The sequence below is a fragment of the Diprion similis genome, chromosome 13 (assembly GCF_021155765.1).
Source record: "Diprion similis isolate iyDipSimi1 chromosome 13, iyDipSimi1.1, whole genome shotgun sequence".
In the NCBI taxonomy this organism is placed as follows: domain Eukaryota; kingdom Metazoa; phylum Arthropoda; class Insecta; order Hymenoptera; family Diprionidae; genus Diprion; species Diprion similis.
In genome coordinates this window covers 1,501,253-1,525,691 of record NC_060117.1, presented here as the reverse complement: position 1 = coordinate 1,525,691, position 24,439 = coordinate 1,501,253, and the positions used below count along the sequence as shown (strand labels likewise).

Genomic DNA, 24,439 nt, shown 5'->3' with positions numbered 1-24,439 from the left:
CGATGATGCAATCAACGGGAAAGTCGTTGAAATGCCGATCGAAATATAGCAAAAAAAAAAACAAAAAAAAAAACAAAAAACGTCGATTATATTCCATATTATCAGAATTATGTACGCATTAACGTTCAACTTTCTCGTTACTGACGCGATTTTCAAAGTTGTGAAAGAAACATTGGCGATCATCATCGTATTGTGAAATCGATTTATTCAATGATCCGTCATGTAACGATTTTCACCTCAATCTGTTCACTTCTAAAATACGGCGACTAGCTTATCGACTTTTGAATAAAAATCGATAAGCTAAAACGTCTGAAGAAGTTTTCCCTCTATCGAGTCCATCGAGGTTGATTTAAAAATGGAGATGATGTTGGAATTTTCCGCAAAAGTCTCGCTGTTACAACCTCACTATCTGCAACTGCAGCAGAAGCAGACATTTTTTTCGTCATTTTTTTTTTCTTTTCATACTGATAACGGGAAATCGCTGAGATGACGTTGGGGTTGTTCATGACAACGATGACAACGATGACGACGATGACGACGATGATGATGATGATGATGATGATGAAATCGAACGCGGTGACGCCCAAGTCCTACCGATGCGGTGTCAACAGGGAGGGGGGAGGGGTGGAGTGTTTTCCTTCTTTCTTTATGTATAACGGCATATATGGATAGGGTAGGTACACCCAAGGAGTGTAACAAATGCGACGAATCGAAGTGGCTCGTTTCTCCTGCGTTTCCCGGCTTTCCCCGAGCTCTCTCGCCCTCTTCCATGCTTGCCCGATCCTCGACTTAGACGCGAAGAATTCTGTCGTCTCCCTTCCATCATTCAACTCGGTGGAGTTTCTCTCTCTCTCTCTCTCTCTCTCTCTCTCTCCTGCTGCCGCTGACATATACATACATACATATACTCTCATCTCTTTTGTCTGTCTCTCTATAAGAAAAATCTATTAGCCCGAAAGAATACCGGCTCGCGAAAATTTATGAAGCCATAAACCTGCGGGAACTCTTGTCCTCGTACTTCTCGATCGCGTGGCAAACGACGACGATGACGACGACCGTCGTGCCACTCGAGAAGATCTACCAGGAACGCGTCTCTTTGTAATAGATCTCATTACTCAACGTCAACGCCGCTTTTTCATACTGCATCAGCAGCGCGAAACCGCATACTAAGTTCTGTTTTACCGACGGATTTATTGACTAGCCTTATATCGACGGTCGGTAAAACAGAATACGAATTCATTCGTCATAGCGAATATCGTGCCTTTATTTGTCTAATCAATTGAACTTAATTCGAATGAAATCTTTCCACTGCTGCTGTACAGCCTACTTTTCAAAGCAATTAAGATCAACTTTGTAGAAGACACAGGGGAGAGGAAAAAATCGTTTAATAGGCACATACATACGTGTAACTTGAACGGTAAGGGATCTTATACCTAACCGCGAAGGGAAAATGAAGGGCGTATATATAGGTATACCCATAAGGCAACAACAACAATTCTCCACGCATGTAATCGTTACCCCGGGCGATTATTAGCCGCAGGTTTATACGGCGGGGTTTCACTCTCATCGTCCCCGTCGGTCGGTCGGTTCTCGGTGAAACCCGAGTAGGGCTTCGGCTTTCAGTAATAGTAATAAACATTACCTTTCCTACAAGACCCTTATTACTTCTGATTTATTCGATCGAGATTTCCGAGTTGGAGGCAAGCGATTTTTCTTTCTGAGAAATGTTTTTATGTTGTTTCAAAATGGCGCGGCCACGATTGCTGAAGAAGTCTTTCAAGATAAATAACTTCGACGATTTTCCAAACACCTCGTCGCAATTTGGTGGACAATTTTTTGCCATCCACCCGCATCGTTATAAATTTTTTCATAATTTTTCGAAGTTGATCTACGAAATGGCGTCGAATCAAACATTTCAGTTGGAGGAGTTTGGAATTGGAGGAGTATTGAATGATTAAAAAAGTTTCGTATACCCAGTGAACGATAACAGAGAATAAATAAGAGTGAATTGGTGCAAATATACGAGGCTTGACGAACGAGCACTTTTCACCTGAAGAGAAAATTCGTAATTTTCGCGCCATAAAGAACACGGAGGAATAAGGTAATCATCATCATAGACTGCTGCTGCCGCGTTCAGCCGGGAAATAAGGATAACGAATCGGGTGATTTGGCGTTTGGGCGATTCCAGGAACAACCCCTAGCAACGAGCTTTCCAGAGCTTTCCTCCTGATGAGGAATAGGTTCGAATTAGCTAGTTAGTAACGGTCTGAACGCTGGTTCCATTGTCCTCAAAATAACCGCACCACCACCCATCATCGTCGACGAGCGACTCACAATGATCAAATTCACCCCGGAATAACGAGGGTGGTTTCCAACGGGACCTGCAGACACGGAATACCTGCTACAGGGCCGCGATAATTAACCTCCGAGACTCATTCCCTCATTCGTCGATTGTACCTATAAATTATTTCTCTCTTCGTATTAGGTATATATATGTTGCAATTCTTTATTCCTATATCAAGGTATGCACAGTTATATGATTGAGTTCTATACCACAAGTTCGCAACGCAATTCCTAGATCAAGAATGATATTAAAAAAATTTACAACTATATTTATCTTCCATAAGATTCACAATAACTTAACTTGTCCAGCTTCAAGAGAGAGTAGAAAAGTTATCAAGCCGCGCGCATCTGTGCGCAGAAACTTATATCTACGTTTGTGTAACTTATTTTTCTTCGATCGTTGCACGAATTCACGATCCAGTATTGTGATTCATCCGTTTCTACGTAATAGGCAACAATATATTCAGATCGTCGAAACTTTATTGCGAATAAAGCAAGTTTACTCGAATGGAAGCGAAGAATGAAAAGAGTATGTAAGAGAGAAGAATGGACAACGGCAGTAACTAGTTGTCCCCTTCTTTCCATCGGCACGTGGATTCGAGGACGAAAAGGCGATCGTGAAATATGTAGAAAGTTCGTCGTCTCCCTTTCTCTCTCTGAAAATCCTCCAACTGAAATGTTCGATTGGACGGCATTTCGCAAATCATGTTTGGAAAATTGTGAAAAAATTTATAAAGGTGCGGGTGGATGGCAAAAAATTGACCACCAAATTGTGACGGGGTATTTCGAAAATCGTAGAAGTTATCCATCTTGAAAAGTTTCTACGAGAATCAGGGCGGCGCCATTTTCAATTTGTTTCACTTACTACCCGCCCATGAAAAAGAGGAATTAATCGATAGGTGGCAAAGACCGAGACGACGATGAAGAAATTATTACTAGTATGACAGAGAATTCACAAGCCTACCGAATAAAATTCGCACGAGAAAAGCGTCCGGAAGTTTCAAGCCTGGCTCCGCAACGGCGGCGAGTTCCTAATTATCGCAAAACAGATTTCATTAGGCGACTCATTTAAAATGTAATTTCTCGGCGATCGCTCTTCTCCTTCTTCGCCTTCTAACTCATTTTCTCTCCCTCTCGTCCTTAACCCTGATATTATACATATATACCTAAACCTACACACCCTTCGTTATACCCAACGTCGAGTTAACTCGATCGAAACAACTCCTTTGAAGAAAATTTGTCGAAATTTTATAACAATAAAATCTTATTGTTTATACACGCGGTTGTATGTTTCTCAAAGTACTCATCAACGCACAATGACAAAAAATTTAAACATTCTACAACCAACAATAATTATTTTTAAAAAAATCTTAAAAATAGTGAAAGACTTTCCAGTTTTTTCCAGTTTTTTTACCAAACTGACTCTTCGGTTTTTACGGTGACGAATGGTATCCGAAAAGACTGTTTTTCCGTATTGTTTTTGTTTTTGTAACATCGCCACGGGACTGGGAGTAAAACGGAGCTCAGTACTGACCTGTTCTGCTGTTCGTCGACAGTGGCGTGTACGAGGAGAGTCGCTTTTTGGGCGAAGCAGGAGCGTTGATGGTCGCCCCGGGTCGGCGCTCACCGTTGCTCCAGCCCAGCTCCGTTGGCTGGCAGATTTTCGCCGCCCCGACAGCCAAGCTCCGTTCTCACCGTCAGCCTTCGCATGCCAGGTGGAGAATCCTGAGATGAAACACATCGTTAACACAATTTTGTACAAAAAATGTCGCAACATTATCGACGATATATATCGAAATTATTAACTGTATTTAAATATCAATCATATTCTTATACAAGAATTTATTTTAACAATTCCTTCCCCCTTTTTCTATTTTAAATATGGGGCGTTCCAAGTGAAATCTTGTTTTTTTTTTTCCTCTCAATAAAAAAGATCAAAAGATAAAAAGATTTTTCGAATTTATTTTGAAAAATATGTAATATATATATATATATATATATATATATATATATCTATAGACATCGTAATAATACATTGTTTTTATGAAACAAAGTTTGTCGTTAATATTACTATTATTATCATTATTATTACCGCTGGTCGAAAACTACGCGAAAATTTTGCAAAACCGGCAGACAGGGAACAATGGACAAGGAAGAGCTTTTTATGCTGTGCATGGAACTTTTCATTTTTCATTTTTATCCGCTTTGTTTTTCAAACCGGAAACGAGCGCGCTTCTCTCTCTCTCTCTCTCTCACTCTCCCATAATACGTAGACGTATGACATTCTACAATGTATGTTTCGAAATTGTACAAAATTCCGCGGACGTCGTTCAATAATTTGACACGAATTAAAAAATACTGAAATAACAAGAGAAAAAATGCATAAACAAATGATTAAATAAGGAAAAATATATACGTTTAAATTCAAATATGCATGGATTGCATAATTCGAAGAGTAAATCTGCAGATACCGCGCGACGACGATTGGCTATAACTATAATTCGCAATAAAATTATTAAGATAATTATAAAAGAGAAAAAAAAAAAAAAAAGTATTCTGAGTAACCTGATCGTTATCTTCGAAATTTTTTATACAATTTATAAGTGATCTAATGTTGCTAAAGAATGCAGCGATTTTTGTGCTATTTTTTTCACACATTCAGCATTTTTTTTTTCTATCAACTTCATAATGAAACCGGCCTAGAAATTTTTCAGAGTAAAAATAGAAGTTTTGAAATTATTTTTATCAATTTTCAGAGGATTTTTGAACAGTTTTTTAATTGATGAAAAACTTGAGAGTGCTTATAGAAAGAGGAAAAAAATAAATACAAAATACAAAATAAAATCAGTCCATTATGGGCAACCGTCTTGAAATTTCTTTGTAAAAGGAACCACAGTTTTTCAAAATTTTTTACAAGTTTAAAAAAAAAACGGTCGTCCTTTTCAAAATCACTATCAATATTTACTACAAATAATGAACCAGTGGGCTGAAAAAATTTGAAAAAATTCTTGGTCAAAATTTTGTTTAATACAATATATAGTTTAGAAAATTGCTCTTTAAAAAAAAAAAAAAAAAAAAAAAAAAAAACACTTTTAGACAAGATGAAAAATAGAGCGAGAATCAAACGTTAGTGGTTGGCAGGTTCGTTCCAGTTTTCATTCCAACTTCTAATTTAATTTAATTTATCATTTATCGTTTATCTTTCTTCCATTTCACCGCCTTCTCGCGACGAGACAACAAATAATACTTTTATATCCTATTTACAACACCCCAGGCAATAGAATACAACCCTTTCTTCCTTCCTTCCTTCCTTCTTTTCGTCCTTCCATCCTCGGGTATATATACTCGTATATGTAGCCATAAGAACTGCGTATAGCATAGCAGACCGTATACTTTATTGCATATACGCGATAGAGTGAAACGCGATGAGAAAATAGGGGTTGGCTGGTTTTTACCTGTTGAAGTTGCGCGCACAGGCACGGAACAACAACAACAACAACAACGACAACGACAACGACAATAACAAATAACAACAGCAATAATAATTTCCAAGACCAAGCTGTAAAACGTCATCTTTTAATTACACCATGTATCATCATTATTTATTTATTTCTTTTTTTCATTGTGTCATCCTTTTCCAAATTTCGTATTATTTTTTCACATTTACTTTGCATAATTTGCCTGCAATATTTTTAATATTTCACGAATAAATTCTTTTTACAATACGAAGTTCTGAAGTTAGTAACGTTAGAGTGTACATCATCGAAACGTTGAAAGACAAATAACTATTTTACACACCTTTAAAATAGCTGAAAAGTGGTTGAATTGGGGGGAGGGGGGGGGGGGGGGGGAGGCACCCAAGTTCGCGGATAATTTATTAACAATTTGCTAAATTTCAGCCAATTGTATTAAATATTGCAAAATAAAACGTCATTTCCCAATGATGCGTCGTTACAATAACGTTATATACAAACTTAATACAATAGTTGTACGACAATAAATATTATATAAACAAACCCGAAGCAATTTTTAATATTGCAAATTTGCCATTATATATATAGACGATAGAAGAAAAGAAAATAGGATAACAAAAAAGTAATATACATATATAAAGGAGGAAACGGAATCAATTATCATCGTTATTTGCAAAGATATTATAACGTATCTGTAGTACTTTGTTGTTGTTGTTGTTGTTGTTTTTTTTTTTTTTTTTCATCCCCACTTTCTTCTTTGTCTCCGATAATAATTCGTTAACGTCGTAGATTCCTTTTTTTTTATTCGCTGTTGTTTCTTATCGAAAAATAATAAGATAACGAAAATCCGAGGAAACGGAAAAACGGAGAACGAAGAGTGTCCGGCCACTCTGACTCTGACGGTGAAAACGCGTGGAGAGCAACAGCGAGATGACGAAAGAGAGAGAGAGAGAGAGAGAGAGAGAAAGAGAGAGAAAGAGAGAGTTGCAGAGGGTCGAGGGGTCGAAAACAAGGAGGATCAATACCACCGTCGGCGGCTGAGCAAACTTTCTGCTTCCTCTCCTCTTCTCTCTTTTCTCTCCCGATTTCTTATATAATATATATATATATATATATATATGTATACACACAGGATCAATTATTGAACAGACTATGAGCGAGAGGAATTATTTATTTATTTTTAATTTATTTTTTTTCCTCTCTCTCTTCTTCATTTCTATACTGTAAAGTAATTTTCTCTTGAAACGCGCGGCGCAAAAATTTAACGTTTTATATTATAATTAGTAATAATACTTGTAATAATATTTCAACGTCTGAGAGAGAGAGAGAGAGAGAGAGAGAGAGAGAAAAAAGAAGAGATATGATCATCGAGAGGAGAAAAGAGGGGGGAGATGATGCGATAAGAAGAGAAAAAGGGAGAAACAGACTAACGAAAGTCGTACGTAAGAAAAGAAAAATTTAAACTGTTACAGCAGGAAAACGGATATAAAAAAAAAAAAAAAAAAAAAACGCAACACGCGTTGTGAAAATTTAAAGATCGATTATAATTGCTGTTTTTCTTTTTTCTTCGATAATTTTTAAATTTTTCAATAAATTCAAATTCTTCAAAAAAAATTTGAAGAGAAATTTGTTGATTTATTGTATAAATTGCTGATTAAAAAAATGATCGTGTAATCAGGATTTAGCGTTTGCTTTGCTCTCGTTAATGAGAGAAAACTGTGTGTGCAGCTGGGAAAAATCTTTTATATACACACACACACACACACACAACTATCGAAAGTATATAATACAGTGCGAAATTGTAATGTGACGTGACACACGCACACGCACACACACACAGCTAATCTACTCTTGTCTGCTTTTGCTTGCTAGCTGAGTGCAGCGGGGCTCAAAGTTTGCCTTATAAATTATATCACTCGTGCAGCAAAAGATCAAGGTGACGAGGACGAAGACGAAGACGAAGACGAAGACGAGGATGAAGATGAAGACAAAACGAGTCGAGACGAGACGAGACGAGACGAGAGGTGAGTAATTAATTCAATTAAGCGGAGCAAAGTGCGTGTATTATATATACCTATATATATATATATATATATATATATATATGTATGTGTACATATTATTTATTTATTAAAACCCGTGTTGCATATATTATTCGTCCACTTGATGAGAAAATATTTGTTCATTCGAAATTAGGAGACTTTAAAAAATGAAATAAGCTCGGCTTAAGAGATAGATTGAGTTTAATCGTAAAAAAATAAAAAAAAAAAAACAAAAAAAAGCAAAGAATAAAACAACAACAACGAAATCCGATTTTTAACCTTCCCGAGTATCATAGTTTTCCGCAGATATTTTTTTTTTTTTTTCTTTTTGTCTTTTACTCACAGTCGAGGAATAATTCGCACACAATTTTACGAAAAAAACAAAACAAAGTAAATAAGTAACACAACAAAAAAAATCGCGGTAGCGATTTATAATAATACGGCGACAATATATACATATACATATATTAGACTGTATCAAAAAAATTGACTATTTATTTTTTTAATGGGATACTGAAAATATTGTTCAAGATGACGAAAAAGAAATAGCATAAAAATTTCAGATTTTAATATTGATATTTATAGGTGCCTCGTCGCGATTTTCTACTTTCCATAAGAATAACATGGCAAAAATGGTTCTTGCTCCTTGCGATTTTTATAACTAGATAACGACGCGTCGTACAGAAAATTCATAAACATGTTCTTGTAGGAAATTGAACGTTCTACAAAAAAAGTCTTTTGTCATTTTACGATAAGTCTACTCCTTCAAAAGTTATTTCAGGTCAAACATCAGCAAAGGACCTCAAATAACTGTTTCAGGAGTAGATTTATCTTAAAATGACAAGAAATCTTTTTTGTAGAACGTTCAATTTCCTACAAAAACATGTTTTTGAATTTTCTGTACGACGCGTCGTTATCTAGTTATAAAAATGGCAAGGAGCAAGAACCATTTTTGCCATGTTATTCTTATGGAAAGTAGAAAATCGCAACGAGGCACCTCTAAATATCGATATTAAAATCTGAAATTTTTATGGTATTTCTTTTTCGTCACCTTGAACAATATTTTCAGTGTACCATTAAAAAAAAAAAAAGTCAAATTTTTTGATACAGTCTAATATATATACATTTATATATATATATATATATATATAGCAATATATATACAATATACATAGCAAATTTTTCAAACTTAAAGCATAAATATCACAATGACTTGAGAATTTAACATCCACGATCGTTTTTTTTTCCGTTATTTATGGCATTCATGATATAAATAAATATATATCCATACATATATACATATATAGGTATACACATTATTCGCAATGTGAAAAACTTTGTTCACAAAAAATTTAAAAATAGAAAGAAAAACAAAAAAAAAAAAAAAGAAACAACTCGTTATAAATCATTATATCTCTTGGATTTACCTGAAAAATTTCCTCAACTTTTCTCGTCAATAATCCCGAAAGTGTAAAAGTGTCGATAATAATTTACGTTTTGAAAACGTTACTAAAACTTAAGTCTAATTAATTCTCTAATAATATCACAGCTCTCTTATAATATATATATATATATATACGCGACTTACCTTCTCTCTCAGGTGTGAAAAACGAGGCGTAAGAAGTTGCGAATAAGGTCGGAGCCTGCTGCGTGTGTATCCTGCAGAAGGTGGCGATCAAAGTAGCGTAGGTAGAAGTGCGATATAATCCTTTTTATCCTTATTATCCTTATCCAAAGTGGCACCACCACCACCACCACCACCAGCACCAACCACCACCACCACCACCACCAACACCACCAGCACTACACGAAACTAAAATCGACGAAGAGAATCATCGTTGCCTAAAATTACTCTCGGTATGATTGTTGTTGTTGTTGTTACGATTATTATTATTGTTTTTGTTGTCGTTGTTATTGTTGTTATTGTTATTATTCATTTCACCTTCACTCTGCACAGAAACAGCTTTGTCACCCCACAAATTCGATTATAATATATATATATATATATATATATATATATAAATATCACAACGATACAGATTTGTTTTTGTTTTTTTTTCTTTCTACCACTTAGGTCAGATATATATACATACGCGTGAAATATATTTGTGTGAAAAAGAAAAATTGATATTTTTGTCCTATTTTATCATCGCAGTTTAAATACGAGGCAACGATTCGCACCAACTGTGCAAATATGTATCTATAAAAATTACAGAACGTTATTCTTTCATCTTTACTGTTCTCTTTCGCACTTAATTTCTTCATCTTTTTCCTAATTCCTTTCTGTTATTTTTGTTGTTTTTCGTTTGTTTTTTTTTTTTTTTTAATGTGAACAAAAATTTCTTCATAAGAGAGATGTTTGTTTTTCGTTCGATCGTGCTTTGTTTCGAAGAAACGAACGGTTAAGAAAACGAAACTACGCAAACGAGGGAGTTGAAAGAGAACAAAATATTTGAACGGAAAATGAAATGCGCTAAAGCACGTGATTTATAGAGAAAGGGTGAGAGAAAGAGAAAGAGAGAGAGAGAAATGAAACGGTTGAATTTAAAAAAAGAAACTAGCGATCAGTTTAAAACGTCGATTCAGCCTTGTTGCCATGCACAAAAGAATACGATCGTTTTATACTCGCAGACGTGTTCCTACGTCGAATATTAACGCTTTCGAAAAACTATTTTGTCTCTCTCACTCTCCGTCTCCGCGCTCAAGTTTAAGTATATACCTAATCATCCATCATCCGTCTCCTCCTCCTCTTCCTCGTCATTCTACAATAAGAATGATACCGCGGAGCATCGGCATCGAATCTCCATCTTCACATCGACATTTCTGTTTACGTATCCGGTTTCCGCGCTGTTTTTCTAACGAACAAATGACAACAACAACAACTTCGGGTAACTTCAGATCTATTGTTGAACCTTCGCTCGCGCACAGTTTCGATCAATCTATCCATCTATACGTAACTATTCTATATCTATTCATCTACCTATTCGTTTCCTTGATTATTTTCACACCGCAGGCGATAATCAACAGGAGTACCGACGACATAAGTATCCACGCGTTAAAACTTACGGGCATTTAATTCTTGATCGCACTATCGATCGTACGTATGTTGCACGTAGGTATGTATGTACGAATATCGCGAGGGCGGGACGCCGTGAGACTGGCGGGGATGCTGAAGTTGGCAACGAGACGATGCGATCGGCCGGACACGCGTAGACGCGCGGAAATCGGAAATCGGAATTAGGAATTCGGAATTCGGAATTCTGCGTGTTCCTAAAGCACGGAAGCACGCGGAGGCAAGATGGCGCCGATCAGGGGGAGGGGGATGTTTTTCTCGCGAACACCAGACGCGTCACTGGGTCAGCCGCCCTCGAAAACAAAAGAGAATCAACCGCGCGGATTCACGCTCGCCGTTTCGCTGCTGCGCCTTTTTCGAGGCGGGACTCGCGCCCTGGCATCAGGTCAAGCATCCTCCGCGTTGCTGCCGCCGCCGAGGGTAGCGTAACTACGCGATTTCCGCCGCCCGACGACCCGCCCGACATCTCGCCTCCGGCCCCCAAACTAGGCCGAGAACATGGCCGCCGCGAGCCTCGCGTCAATAATTTTCACCTGTCCGCCAGCCTGTCACTTGTCTCACTGCACTTCGGACTCGCTGGCTGTCGCTCCGAGTGAGTCGCACACGCGGCGAGTGTTTGCTAGAGATCCGAATGGCCTAGTTTTCCGCCTCGGCTTTCACCCTTGAAAGTCTTTGCTTTCCTTTCCGCACAGCGTCCCGAGGTCGGGGGTTGAATTGGGGCAGAGCGAGGTGGCCTCTGTTGACCAGTCGCGACTTGCCGATTGATTGACACGCGCGACGATACGCCGAGTTTTCACCTCGGCTCGAACGCGGCAACCCCTTTCGCGATACCTCGTATTTATTTCACGGACAGATAGAATTCTTATAGAACGATGGGGTGCGATTTTCTACCCGCACAGCTGCGAACGCCTCATAATATCCTTTCTCGGCGACTGCGCGCGGCACACTGTGAGTTGACACCTTTCCCACGCATGAGCCAACTTTTTCGCACACGGAAACCTACGAGGTTCGACGAAATTTTGCGAGGAATACAGGTGGGGTGGAAAGCGGAGTTAAACCCACCCTCTCATAACCGCACCGGCATCCCCGGCTCGAGTTGAATCTGCGCCGCGGCTGGTTTGCGACTCGCGGATTAACGGACGCCTCGCTTGTGGCGCCATCTCTGTCTTCGTCTAGAAGCTACGTGTGTGCATGACTTGCCCCTGATTTCGGCAACTGGGAACGCATGCGTGCGATGGGGTTTTTTAATCGCAGGCGATCATAGTCTTCTTTTAAGCCGAACTGACGCCTGTCAGCGGCAACCGGAATCGCAGATGTGTCAGCGGAATTATCTGATCATCGGCGACGACGTTGATCTTACGTTGAAATTAGGTTTCGTTTTTTTCGGACGCCTAGAAGAAGTAGTTTAAATCGTACCAATTTAATTTTAAATCGTTGGTTATGAACGTATGATAACCGCAATGTTGTTATCCACATTTTTTTCCCGAGATTCATGATTTGGTCGAATAAAAATCATTGCTTCACATCTGATCGAAAATCATTGAATCTCTTTGAAGCACTATCAGCCGTCTTCGCATAGGTGGATCTTACTAATTTATTACCTTCTTTAAATCGAGTTTATAATGAAATAAATGTTTCAAAAGAAATAACGGAATAGTCATTCGTTTCCTTGGTCCACTTGCTTACGCAATAAAACCAAATAATAAATTGTTCTTCTCTTACGGATCTAGATTTGGAGTTGTAGGATGATAATTTTGGTAATTCCAGTCAGCATTCCCACCGCCTTCTTCTCCTACTGAATACTCCACCTCCAGGTCTTCGATGGGTTCCTAAGAATGCGAATAAATTGGAAAAGAAAGAAAGTAAAAAATATGCGATAAACAACTTGCTGTTTTTTCATGTAAATATTATCTCTCTGTCGGACCTCCTGCTGGATCGTCGGCTCAATTCTCAAACTACGCAGCTCGTTTTCAAACTGCTGTTTCCGTTGCCAGTGTTCCTCGTTGCTGCGATATTTCCTGAGCCAAAATGCGAGGTAGTCGACAGGATCGGCTGGTTTTTTATTCGCTATATCTCTCAAAGCGCGTGTCAACGGCTTCTTGAAGTGTCTACGCAGCCAACGACCGTCGTGCGAAAGCGGTAATTCTTCACTTCCGGCTGCTGCAACGACGTAACCGGAAGAGTAAGAGAAAAACAATTTGTATTCATGATCGCTCAAGTTTGAAAATCGTTGGAGCTAAAATTTCCTTAATTTTTCCCGCATAGCTTGAGACGCAAGAAGTCTTTAGTAAGTTTTTAAAAAGGAACTAGATTTTCTCACCAGAGATGCTCAAGCAACTCGGAAGGCTTTCGACGGCTCCTTGCTCGTCCGCTTCGAGTCCTTCAGCTTCCACAGCGTCATCGTCTTCCCCGTTATATCCTCGACGCTTGTTGGATCGTCCTCCGGAGAATTTCCCCCTCCGAGATTTCCCCTCGGTTTTCATTTTCCTTTTCACCGCAGCTTCGGAGGCGTCTTTCCTTTTTCCGTATCGTCGATACGCATCCTTCGAAGAAAAATCGAGCCCTCCGTCACCCTCGATTTGTCTCGCTTTCCCGCCGTTGGACTCAGCCGACAATTTTCCTCCTTCGTCAGTCGCGGAATTTTCCAAATCTCCACGGGCATCAGCCTGCTTCGCATTTGGCAAGAGCGACAGCGATGACATCAACAATTCCTTCAGGCTTTCGACACTGCAAGTAAAATCATGAGCATGCAATGAAATGCTCAATGCTTAGTAATCACGGCGACTCAATTCCGAGATGTTTTAATGATAAAAATTTCATTCAAATACCTACCTCACATCCCCGTGAACTCTGGCTCGCGTCTTCCCAACTTTCTCCACAACGACATTGAGGGGATTTCTTAACCTGGAGTTGGTTTCAAGATGATTTTTGGAATGCTCCTGAACCCGGGGAGCTTTATTAATTCCAGCTGCCATGCCCGTAGAAAAAATTCACAAATACTCTGAGTTAAACAATTATCATCAACTAATATGAATTGACCATATTCTTCTAAAATTATCTTTCACTTCTGTCGTCAAACTATTATAAAAAAAAAATTTAGTGACGATCCGTCAAGTTTATCCAAGTTTCAGGAGCATAATAATGCAGAGCGCATGATTTTGACGTAGCATCCATACATATAATGTCATTCGTGTCAAGTTCGGTAAAGCAAAATCGATTTGTAGACTTGAAGTGAGATGCGTGAAAAGTATGCCGATAATAACTCAGTGGTAAAGCTAATCGAAAATAACAATAACAATGTTACGTCCTTACGTATTTCAAGATTGGATTAATGTGCTGATTTACACATAGATTAAAATGGTGTAACATTTGATTAAAAACATGAAAATTAGATGAAAATTGGCAGTGAAATAAAAAACGAAATTGAAATTCTTTCTCGCCTTTCGTTAAAAAGCAAACAAATTTTTTTTTACAACTGTAACGATTATTTCATGTACGAAATTTTTTACGAGAAAACAGCCTTATTGTTTCGACGTCGAATACTTATTCGCCCACGAGCAAGACGTCAAGCAGTGAATGCTGGTGGACATAGAAGGATTCCATTCGTAGCATCAGGCATCTCTGAAAAATTGTCAAATACCTGAAAAGTCTGAAATTTTTCGATAAAAATTTGCCGAGAAAAGTGACCCGATTCTGTTTTTCTTTTTCTCCAAAACCCCTCAGCCTATAGAACAGAGCCAATTTTTATCAAAATCGGGAACGACAAAATGGCCGACTTCGAGGACAGACTGAGAGAAAGGTTTATAGTTATCAGTTATCATTTTAGACTATTTAAATCAACCAAAAATTTTTATGGACCAACAGATCTTGAATTGACACAAATAAATATTCATTTCATCGCCCGTGAACGGACATTTTGTTCATTCAATTACGTTTTTCTCTCAGTTGAAGTTTTCGTGGATGTCCCTAATTATAGGTTTACCAATTTCTTCTGCAGCACATCGATTGAATTATTCTTCTACTGCACGGCGGGCGAGGTTCTGGCCCGTGAAAGCGGGAGCATCGGCGAAACCATTTTCCACGATTTTCCCTGGCACCAACTTTCGGTCAGTCTTCAACTGGACCTTCAACTCACCATAGAGAGATCGCAGAAGTGCTGCTAACTCACTGCTGCCAACCTTCAGATAATGAACATGGAAACATTCGGACAAGTTCGAATCCTTACGCAATATTTATGATCCAGTTACATGTGCAGCTTTGACAATTGAAGCGGAATGAAATAATTAATCCTCCTCCCTCGTTATCCGCAGGTACTCAGCTCTGCAGCATCCTATTTTACGATTTTGAGACAGGTGAAACAAGATGAAGATGAACCCTAACCGTACCCCGACATTTACTGTGCCGAATAGACACGTTCTGAATATGATACCGAACCTTGTCCATCGTTTTTCCGACGATTTGCAATAAATTAAAAGAAACAGAATGTTGTAATAAAATATGTAATAATAATTAAGGTGTTCCATTTCTTATTGTTAGTCAATATTTAAGTAAACTTATGTGAAGTTGGTCACTATGAATTTGTCATAGGTATAGTGATTGAGACATTTGATCAACGCCTCGCTTATATTCGAGATTAATATCATCATATTCTGACGTTTGTGTGCACAAGAGACGTACAAATATCGTTGAATTCAACACATGATCAAAGAAGAAAAATTATCGTCATGCTGTTGCCAAAATTCCTGATCAGTTCGCGAAATGTTGGAACAAGGAGTTTGAGACTTATCGGTAAGTTGAACTTACTCCACAAGGCTTCGAATTTAATCAAAATATTGAAGACTCAAGATGTCATTAGTCGCAGGATAATTTTCGATAGCATAAATTACGCGGATTGTATTACCTTACATGTTATATATTAAATATTAGTATTTTTTTAAACTCCGAACCCATAGTATGAAGCTGTACGTTACAAAACTAGAACTGCTTTCTAAGAATCGTTAACAATTTTTATATTTCCATCGGAATCTTCGATCCCTTTACTCGCTAACAAACTGAAGTATCCTGCATTAGTTTTGATTTGCTTACTTTTTTTCGTTCAATTCAGTCAAACTTTTATAACCAGACTTGTATCGTGCGATACGCCTGATGCGCTTTTGAAAGGCAACCCAACACACTCAGCAGCATGTTCGATAGCCTGAAACCTCTGGCACAGGCGTTCATACATGGTATACATACCACGTGCTCCGATGCAGCCATAATGCACCTGTGCTAATTCAATTAATTTCCAGTATTTCCACTAACAGGATTAGCACTTGCTACTGCACCGGCTCCATTTGTCTATGCACCTGTTCCCATGCACCTGTAGAGTAGTACAAATTCCGCGAATGCCCCTAGCGGTAAAGACCATAACTAGTCCATTCATTCATTCATTCATTCATTCATTCGCAAGTGATTTGCACAAACGATCACATTCAAAAGACGAAAAATTGACAGAAGACAGCAGATGACAATGAATCGTGGTTATGGTTATAACAGCAAAGAGTACAAGAACTAACGGATGAGAATTCTTGAATTATAAGAAAGAGGTTAGAATAGGTTACGTTAGGCGATAAACACAGTTTCGAAACTCAAATGTATTATTGGTTTTCAATTTTTTTTTTTTGTTATCCGACCCTTAGAAGTAATAATATGATGATGATAATAAGAAAAATTATATAATACCAAATAAAAACGGCGCGAACACAAAGACAGAGAAAAAATGAAAAACACTTATACTTCTCTCTCCTTCTGTTTTGTTCACTCTTCACTCAAAATTAATCGATTCTACTACGATATATTACAGATACGTGTCGCCTCGTCTTTCAGAGGTCTGCGACTGGTTTGTCCTCTACTCAGGAAGCAACGGTAATAGACTCTAGCGATACAAATTGCTCGTCAAGGAATCCGGATCAGTCAATATTATCAACTGGTACGAGCGACATGCCCCCAAAGAAACAGAGACTCGCCACCAAAGTTCAGAAGCTCGTGAGAAATAGAAAACAGGTGACTGCCCGCACAAGCTACTCAATTTCCTACAGTATCGATCGCAAAGTGAAACAATTCACCTACTTATGTATCTTCGTCGTTCAACTTTTGGTCACAAGATGAGCGAATTAAAATTTTTCTATTCAATATTTGCACTCAGGCGTTACGTCGGATGATAACAATAACATAAATACCTCAGATCTGGCTCTGATTCCACGATTTTGTAGCTTGAAGCAGAAAATGGCACAGCACTGCAGTCTGATGTCAGCAAGGTTGCATCTGAGACGAGCACTACGTTGGGAATGGTGACGGGAAAGGCCAAATTAAACTTGGGAAGCCTGCTGCCTAAAGCTGGTGAGGAAAAAAATTTTTTTAACATAAAATCAGGCAACAATTCCTCGATGTTTACCATAATTTCACTGTAGGAACGGAACCAGAGAAATTAAAATCTAACAAACGTCCGTTGCGGGCAGTCGTGGATATGGAAATGATGAAAAGCGAACTAAAACAGCGTCAAGATCCACCCACAACTCCCGAAGAACAGCTTTTGTCCGCCAACCGACTTAGTTTCGAATTTTTCGACGTCCCCAGTGAGACGCTGGCGAAAAATCTTCTAGGTATTACACAGTCATCTTCAATATTTATTACCAGGCAGTAATGTAGCACACTAATTCCCCCTGTTGGCTGACTATTTGTACAAACGCAGGGAAGATTCTGGTAAGGCGATTGGAGAATGGCACTATTTTGAAGGGCAGAATAGTCGAGACGGAGTCGTATCTTGGTGGCGAAGACCGCGCGTCGCAGACCTACGGGAACAAAATCACCCCCCGTAACGTCCCTATGTACATGCCGCCTGGAACAATTTACGTCTATCTGACGTACGGCATGTATCACTGCTTCAACATATCCTCCAAAGGTGAGTCGCTGCGCCAAAAATCACTGTCGGAGATCCCTTTTCGGTCTTCGATATTTAATATCCTCCCCGCCACAGTGCCAGGAGCTTCGGTCTTCATCAGAGCGCTGGAGCCGATGATAGGTCACAGCTACATGGAACTGTTGCGCAATACGCAGCTTAGAAAGGGATCCAAGGAGAAGGTGATGACGTCGAAGTTGAGGATTTTAAAGGCGCACCAGCTCTGCAACGGGCCTTCGAAACTCTGCACAGCGCTCGAGATCGACAAAGAAACCTTCAATGAAAAAGACATCACAAAATGCTCGAGACTCTGGGTTGAGAATGACAAGTCCAAGGACGACACTCCCCTCACAGTCATATCCGCGCCTCGCATCGGCATCGAGTCTGCGGGGTCAGAGTGGGCCGCAAAGCCCCTTCGGTTTTATATATTCAATAACACTAGCGTCAGCCAGAGAAATTTCGCCTGCGAAAATTGGTTCTGATCATAAGCCAATGAACCACTATAACGACTTTTTAGAGTTCTTGTAAATTCCAGTAGACGATGAGCATGTAGTGAGTTTAACCGTAATCTATTCCGGTCTGCACCCGGTCTTGATCACTCGAATGACCGTATGCTCTTTCCAGGTGACGGAAGCGGTGTGCTAATCAGAGCGCTAGCGCCTATCGAGGGAATGGACCAGATGACAGAGTTTCGAAATTTGCCACTACCGGGTTCGAAGCCGAAGCAAGGCGTCGACGGGGCCAAAAAATTGGCAAAGAAGAACTTCAAAGTACACGAGCTCAGCAACGGTCCATCAAAATTTTGCATAGCGTTCGCGCTCAGTAGAGATCACACAAAGTATTCAGCGTGCGAATGGCGGGGACTGTGGATCGAGGATGACGAAGAAAACGACGGCGCTGGTGTCATCGAAATAGTTGAGTGCCCGAGAATCGGTATCGACAGTGCTGGCCCCGAATGGGCAATGAAACCTCTGAGATTCTACGTCCTCGGCGATCGGTCTGTTAGCAAAGTAGACAAAAAAGCTGAAGCAGAACTCAGAATGTAGTTTCTAGACGAAAGATTATTAATTCTCTTTGTACTACTCGCAATCGCTCGCCGTCTTCTTCGCGTGCGTCATCGTCATCGTTTATAGTATAATTCTATTATTAAGTAATAACTTGAATCCAATGGTAATTTACGCTCTTTTAAATGCCACGCCCTGATATACCAGAACAGTATTACCTTTTTTTGAGGCAAATTCCCGTACAATGCATGTGTGATAATGATAAACAACGATTTGTGATAAATGTTGGTATCTTTTATAAAGAAACATTGTTTTTGCATTAACTTTTTGCTCTTGTTTTTACATACCTACTCGGACCTTTGTCGCTGCTGTAAACAATCCTATACAAATAACAAGCCAGTGTTCTGTTCTTTGAATACTCCGACCTGCCCTTCCCTTCGATTTTAATCTCGCTTCGGGGTTTTTAGGAAAATAATTTCCGCTAATTGTTGTAGAGAATCAAGAATACGACTCCCTTTATTATCCGCGCCGTAATTCAGTCCCACTCTTTCATCACTCTCTCGTAATCTTCCTCCTCGATGAACGGCTTGTCTATCGATCTGCAAAAAAAGCACAACTCAATACTGAATTCCGACTAACGCAAATTCTTTATAGACTTCGGCGCTCCTGAATGGCACTGAAAAAGTGTGAAAAGAAAAAATTAAGTCAGCACTAACTCGATCATTAGCTCTCCGCAGTAGATGCACTCGGAGGCGACAAGATCGTCGATGTCGGCTTTGATCTGATCCTTGGTGGACAGGGAAACTGAGCCGATGGAATTTGTGTCCTCGGCCTTCCCAGAGGCGGTAGTCAACTGACGCTGGAGATCGGCAAGCTTCGTTCTCTGCTCCATGGAGAGCATGGGAATAAGGGCGGCGACAAGACAATCGCTGTGAAATCTGTGCCCGCAGGGAAATACATAGAACGATCTGAGCAGCAGCTGAACATCGCAAGTGTTGCAGGTGTCTTTGGCTGGGATGAAAATGCATCTGAAATTTGAGAAGCGGATTTGCATCTTGCTCTTCCAGGTTTTTTCATATAGTAAAGAGACTCCATCTTCGCTCTCGGGAGAGGGATGGACGTACCTGTTTCTAAACGACTGTATGTCTTTCCTGATCAGCTCCGCCGCCTTGGTCCCCTCTTCCATCTCCTCCTTGAGGTCTTGGATGTGTTGATTGTACTCCTAATTATGATTATTAAACGGGTGTTAATCTCGAACCATTACCTCCGATCAAGTATACCGTTTTCTCTTCTCTTCTTTTCTTACCTGTAACGAGTTGCAGATGGCGTCTTTGAAGTGATCGATGGTAACAAAATCCGAGAAAAACGGAAGAATGTCTTCGATTCTGACCAAATCGCACTGCTGCAGAAACTCCATTGCCTCTTTGATATCGTCCCGCTCTTTGACCACGTGCTCAGCTGTGAAAAACACTCAAGCGTCACTTCGACGCTGGGATTTAGCCTCCCCGATCGAGTCGCACTCACCTATTTTCAGCCAGAGCTTCTTCCTCAGCTCGTCGTCGTTCTGCGACGGCATAGAGGCAATCTGCTTGGCCAAATCGACGCTTATCGTCAACGCCAAGTCCACCGCAGCCGTCCAGAGCCCAAGCAGAGCCGACAACTGGACACAGGCTTTGGTCAGCTTCGCCTCCTTGCATAGCCGCAGTGCGAAATGAACGTCATAAGGAACCATGCCGATGTCTTGGCCTAGTTGTTTTTTTTTTTTGAAAATGGAACGAGCATAGGGTGAGTGATTTTTAATCAACGGAAATCAACGCTGTAACAAAGGATCGGATATTCACCTTGCGAACTGATGTATCGCAGCACCTCGTCTGACTTGTAGCGAGCGTACAGAGACAGGAGGTAATTGTGTATCGCCTGCTCCTGACAGCCTTGTTTGTAGACGCAGAATTCCAGGTAGCGAATCACTTCCTGGGCCTGAAACGTGTCGATTAAGTTGTTTCACGCCCTTTACTAGTCCTTTGCGGATTTCTGTTCTTACGTGTTTCTCATCGTTGTTGCAGGAGACCAGGGCTGGCAGAAGTTTGGACGGCTTGAGCATCGAGCCTTGAGAGATGAGTGCGAGCGCAGTTGGTTTCGGAAGCTCCTGCAAAAGCGTGCCTGCGAATTGATAGAACAGTTCTCTGTTTCCCTGACTTTTCAGAACGTTCAGAGCCTCCAAGTAGTTGTTTTTGTACAGATGCTGGCGTATCACTTCCTCGTAATTGCGGTGCATTATCGTCAGGCGAATCAGGTTCTCCTTGTCTCCATGGCTCGCCATCAGGTCGTATATCGAGCTTTTGTGCGTTCGTATGCACTCCTGTGAAAAACGAATACGATAACAAAAAATGGCTCGAAAATTATCACTCGTATCATCTCACCTCGACTTTCGGTATTGCTAAAAAGCTGTCGAACTGTTTCTGGAGTTCTTGATACCGCGGATTGTGGAGATGCGAAGTGTGGTCGCCCCTCAGAGCGCCCATTTGGTTCATAAAAAGTTCCACAACCCAGACGACTATCATTGTCACCTGAGTTTTATCCTGCGGTTTGAGCCCCTCTAACTTCTGCAAAAATCGATAATGAGTCCAGGATTTCCTACCAATCTGTCCAACAATCCCGGAAGCCTTGCCTTTTTCAGAAACGTTTTCAACGCCTCGATCTGCCACTCCTGCAAAAATTTCAGGGATACCTCCTCGAACGACGAGTGCGTGTCGGCGTAAATGATCGCACTCTGTTCGTACCTGAAATTGAGATCAAATTAGCAATCTTCGATGGAGTGCAAAATGAGTTGCTTCGAATTGTACACGTACTCCTTGTTTGCGAACAACATTTCCGCTTGTTTTACCAGCACGTGATCAATGTGCGCCGGATTATCCTTGCAGTATTTCTTGGCCAGATCGAATTCTCCCTTGTCAACATAAATCTGTGAGAAGTAAGAGGCGAATTAATATGAGCAAACGGACAATTCTTGGCAAAGAAATCGCCCGAACATCGAAGAGAGAAACATTACCTGCCAAACGTTCCTGTCCTCTTTGGTGACTTTGTACTTGAAGACGGCGCGCTCGCTAAAGGCCCATATAGAGCCTGTCATGGGGTCTTTAGTTATGTTGACGAGCTTACCGAACGCCTGCGAAAGAGATTAAGAAGTTTTAAGGATAAGCAGAAGCGCGTCGATAGGAGAAAAGAAATTCGTACGTCGTTGTAGATGTCCTCAAAGATCAGCTCCTGGTTGAGAAGGCAAAGTCCCTTGACCCGATCCGAGTATAAAAGCAGCGTATGAAATTCAGTCAGCACGAAAGATAGCGGCCTTTCTGATGAATGCGAAATGTTTCCACCGATCAGACTCGTTTCCGGGCATGTTATCACCTTTTTATTCACCAACACGTTTTTCGGGTCGACGTTTGGATCGATCTGCGCATATACTATGCCAGTTTCGGTCAACCAGCCAAAAGACTTTGGCAACTGTTTCGGTTCCGAATAATAGAACTGCATTTTTGAATAAGGCAGGGTACTGTCCAACTGATTGAATCTCTCTGTGGAATAAGTGCAAATGAATTCAATGTTGATAGATCAGAATCTTGTTCTACAGATTGACCATGATGCGGCAAATGTTACCCTTGGCGTTTAAATATTTGTTGAAGATCTGCTGAAGCAGCGGCTTCTCGTCCAAAGTAGTGACGGACCCAATGTACTGATAAATCCTGATGAGAGTCGTAACCACCACCACGTATCTGTCGCTGTTTCCCAATCTATGGAACTCCAGACCTGTGATGGGCGGCTTGCTCTCCTCGCCTATGTCGAATACCTGAAAAAAAGACCGACGAACTGTGCAACGTAGAGGAGGAATTGCCAGTCGATTCCAAATGTACGACTGACTTAAATTACCTTAGTAAATATGATACCGAGTTAAATTTTTGTTATTTTCTTATACTCACGAGTCCGTCCACCTCTTTACTGCCGTAGAGAGGTAGATAATTGGGAAGCTTTGAAACGAATACCAGTGATTATCACTACTGCTTCTATTTTCTAACAACGTCGATCGCGTAAACTTGTTTTTATCTCAACTTACCTGCCTCCAATACTGCTCCAGGCTCGTGTTGAATATCTTGTCACCATCGAGTGCGATTTCAGTCTCAAAAATCAGCCCCTTCGACGTTCCGAGCAGTATGGGACCAGAGGTGGTCTCCGAAGTGTTGGCGAAATTCCATCCTACAGCAGTGATCTCGTGACCTCTAAATTTTCCAGCCTGAAAGTTAGAATCGCAGGTTTAACTCTAAAAAGTTTCTAGTAGCTACTAACTCGTCTTACCTGCTTAAGTTTCGTCGTTTTTCTGTGAAGATAGAAGAGCTCTGCAGGTGGAGTCTCTCCTTTGTTGGGAACCATCGCGAGCAGCAGATGATGACCAAGGGGATCCAGAAAAAGACCGGACAATTTCATGTTCGCCGAGTACTTTGAGATGTCGATCTCTGATCAAATTGAAAGTTGAGTTTTAAATCAAAATCCATGGTGGAATGGAACTAAATATCAATTTTTCAAATTAAGATACCCTCAGGTTTGTCCGGGTGCTTCATGTCTATGCGTAATAGAACGTTATTAGCCATGGCGATGACGATCAAGTTGCTGCTGACCGCAAGATGCGTGATGTCGTCCGAGGGCATGAAATTGACTTTCTGTTTGGTGAATATGGGACCATCATCCCGAAGCTTCATGTGAATGAATCCAGTTGTGCTCTGAGAAAAAGAATTCTTTATTCGGTAAGTTAATCGGTAATCGTCTCTGTCGAATAGTTGAAACAGCAGAAATCAATCTCCGCAGTCCGAGTTAATCGAATATATTTGTCAAGTTTTTTACATGTTTTATTGCTAGCTGGTAAAATATACTCACGATATCAGGCCTGATGGACGGAGCCACAGGATGTTTTGACCTCTGGGAATCCTGCTCATACTGGTCGAATATGGACGTCATTTTGAAGCTTCGCGAGTCTCCGATTCTCTGTGCAATTAAACAGAGATTAAGTATGTAGTACATAAAATGTTAGAACTCATTTTGTTCAAACGTCAAATTGACAGTTGTCAAAAAAAACGTTCCAGAACTAGAATAACCGTCGAAGTGCTTTCGCTAAATTCAAATCTGAATAAAGAAGAGGATACAAACATCAGAGATTCGTAAACGACCTGAAAAAAAAACTAGTCGCTTTAGTTTTCCCACCTGTTTACGTACGATCAACGGACACTGACAGTTCGAGAGGTTAGAAAATTAGCAGACAAAACTCCGCCCGTCGTCGCTGCTCGATAACGAGAATAGATAAGACATTTAACCAGGATCCGAAAGTTGATGAATGAGAAAAAAAAAAAAAAAAAACTTCAATTACAAAAAATACGTACAGCGATATCAGGCACCCTCGAATTACAAATATTCAACCGACTTATCTTTACATGTTTGAGCTACCGATGTATAAATTCTAATTTTAGTGTAACCATCAATTCATTCTCTGCGATTAGAGTCCGGTCGGTAAACAGTTACCAGCA

The 24,439-nt window shown here is 40.2% G+C and overlaps 4 protein-coding genes across 9 annotated transcripts in view; 1 reads left to right on the top strand and 3 right to left on the bottom strand.

The window, feature by feature from the left end:
• LOC124413962 overlaps window positions 1-4,047 on the bottom strand; it is a 58,247-nt gene extending 54,200 nt beyond the window's left edge. The window contains exon 1 of the mRNA XM_046894783.1: window positions 3,878-4,047. The gene's annotated coding sequence lies outside the window, so the exon portion shown is untranslated. The remainder of the gene's footprint in view (window positions 1-3,877) is intronic.
• Window positions 4,048-10,615: 6,568 nt separating this feature from the next.
• LOC124413963 lies at window positions 10,616-13,692 on the bottom strand. Its single transcript, XM_046894785.1, has 5 exons — window positions 13,252-13,692; window positions 12,856-13,091; window positions 12,654-12,760; window positions 11,261-11,276; window positions 10,616-10,681 (listed from the first exon to the last, which is right to left on the bottom strand). The coding sequence occupies exons 1-5, from the start codon at window positions 13,631-13,633 to the stop codon at window positions 10,616-10,618; spliced, it is 807 nt and encodes a 268-aa protein (XP_046750741.1). The 5' UTR covers window positions 13,634-13,692.
• A 2,715-nt stretch (window positions 13,693-16,407) lies between these two features.
• LOC124413969 (DNA-3-methyladenine glycosylase-like) lies at window positions 16,408-19,338 on the top strand. 2 transcript variants are annotated; one of them, XM_046894796.1, is made up of 6 exons: window positions 16,408-16,516; window positions 16,774-16,973; window positions 17,183-17,306; window positions 17,381-17,572; window positions 17,662-17,871; window positions 18,493-19,338. In XM_046894796.1, exons 2-6 carry the CDS (start codon window positions 16,911-16,913, stop codon window positions 18,912-18,914), a joined length of 1,011 nt encoding a protein of 336 aa, XP_046750752.1. In that variant the 5' UTR covers window positions 16,408-16,516; window positions 16,774-16,910; the 3' UTR covers window positions 18,915-19,338. The 2 variants fall into 2 exon arrangements, with proteins under 2 accessions (XP_046750752.1, XP_046750751.1); XM_046894795.1 differs by having other exon boundaries at window positions 17,183-17,309.
• Window positions 19,202-24,315, bottom strand: LOC124413967 (vacuolar protein sorting-associated protein 18 homolog). 5 transcript variants are annotated; one of them, XM_046894792.1, is made up of 19 exons: window positions 24,296-24,315; window positions 23,796-23,903; window positions 23,458-23,641; window positions 23,220-23,377; window positions 22,981-23,157; window positions 22,847-22,894; window positions 22,527-22,716; window positions 22,107-22,444; window positions 21,922-22,038; window positions 21,722-21,834; window positions 21,541-21,652; window positions 21,293-21,475; window positions 20,914-21,231; window positions 20,714-20,849; window positions 20,397-20,618; window positions 20,179-20,330; window positions 19,997-20,094; window positions 19,589-19,900; window positions 19,202-19,471 (listed from the first exon to the last, which is right to left on the bottom strand). In XM_046894792.1, the coding sequence occupies exons 2-19, from the start codon at window positions 23,874-23,876 to the stop codon at window positions 19,408-19,410; spliced, it is 3,003 nt and encodes a 1,000-aa protein (XP_046750748.1). In that variant the 5' UTR covers window positions 23,877-23,903; window positions 24,296-24,315; the 3' UTR covers window positions 19,202-19,407. The 5 variants fall into 5 exon arrangements, with proteins under 5 accessions (XP_046750748.1, XP_046750746.1, XP_046750749.1 ...); XM_046894790.1 differs by lacking the exon at window positions 24,296-24,315 and adding an exon at window positions 24,120-24,207; XM_046894793.1 differs by lacking the exon at window positions 24,296-24,315 and adding an exon at window positions 24,149-24,165.
• Between the last annotated feature and the right edge of the window lie 124 nt (window positions 24,316-24,439).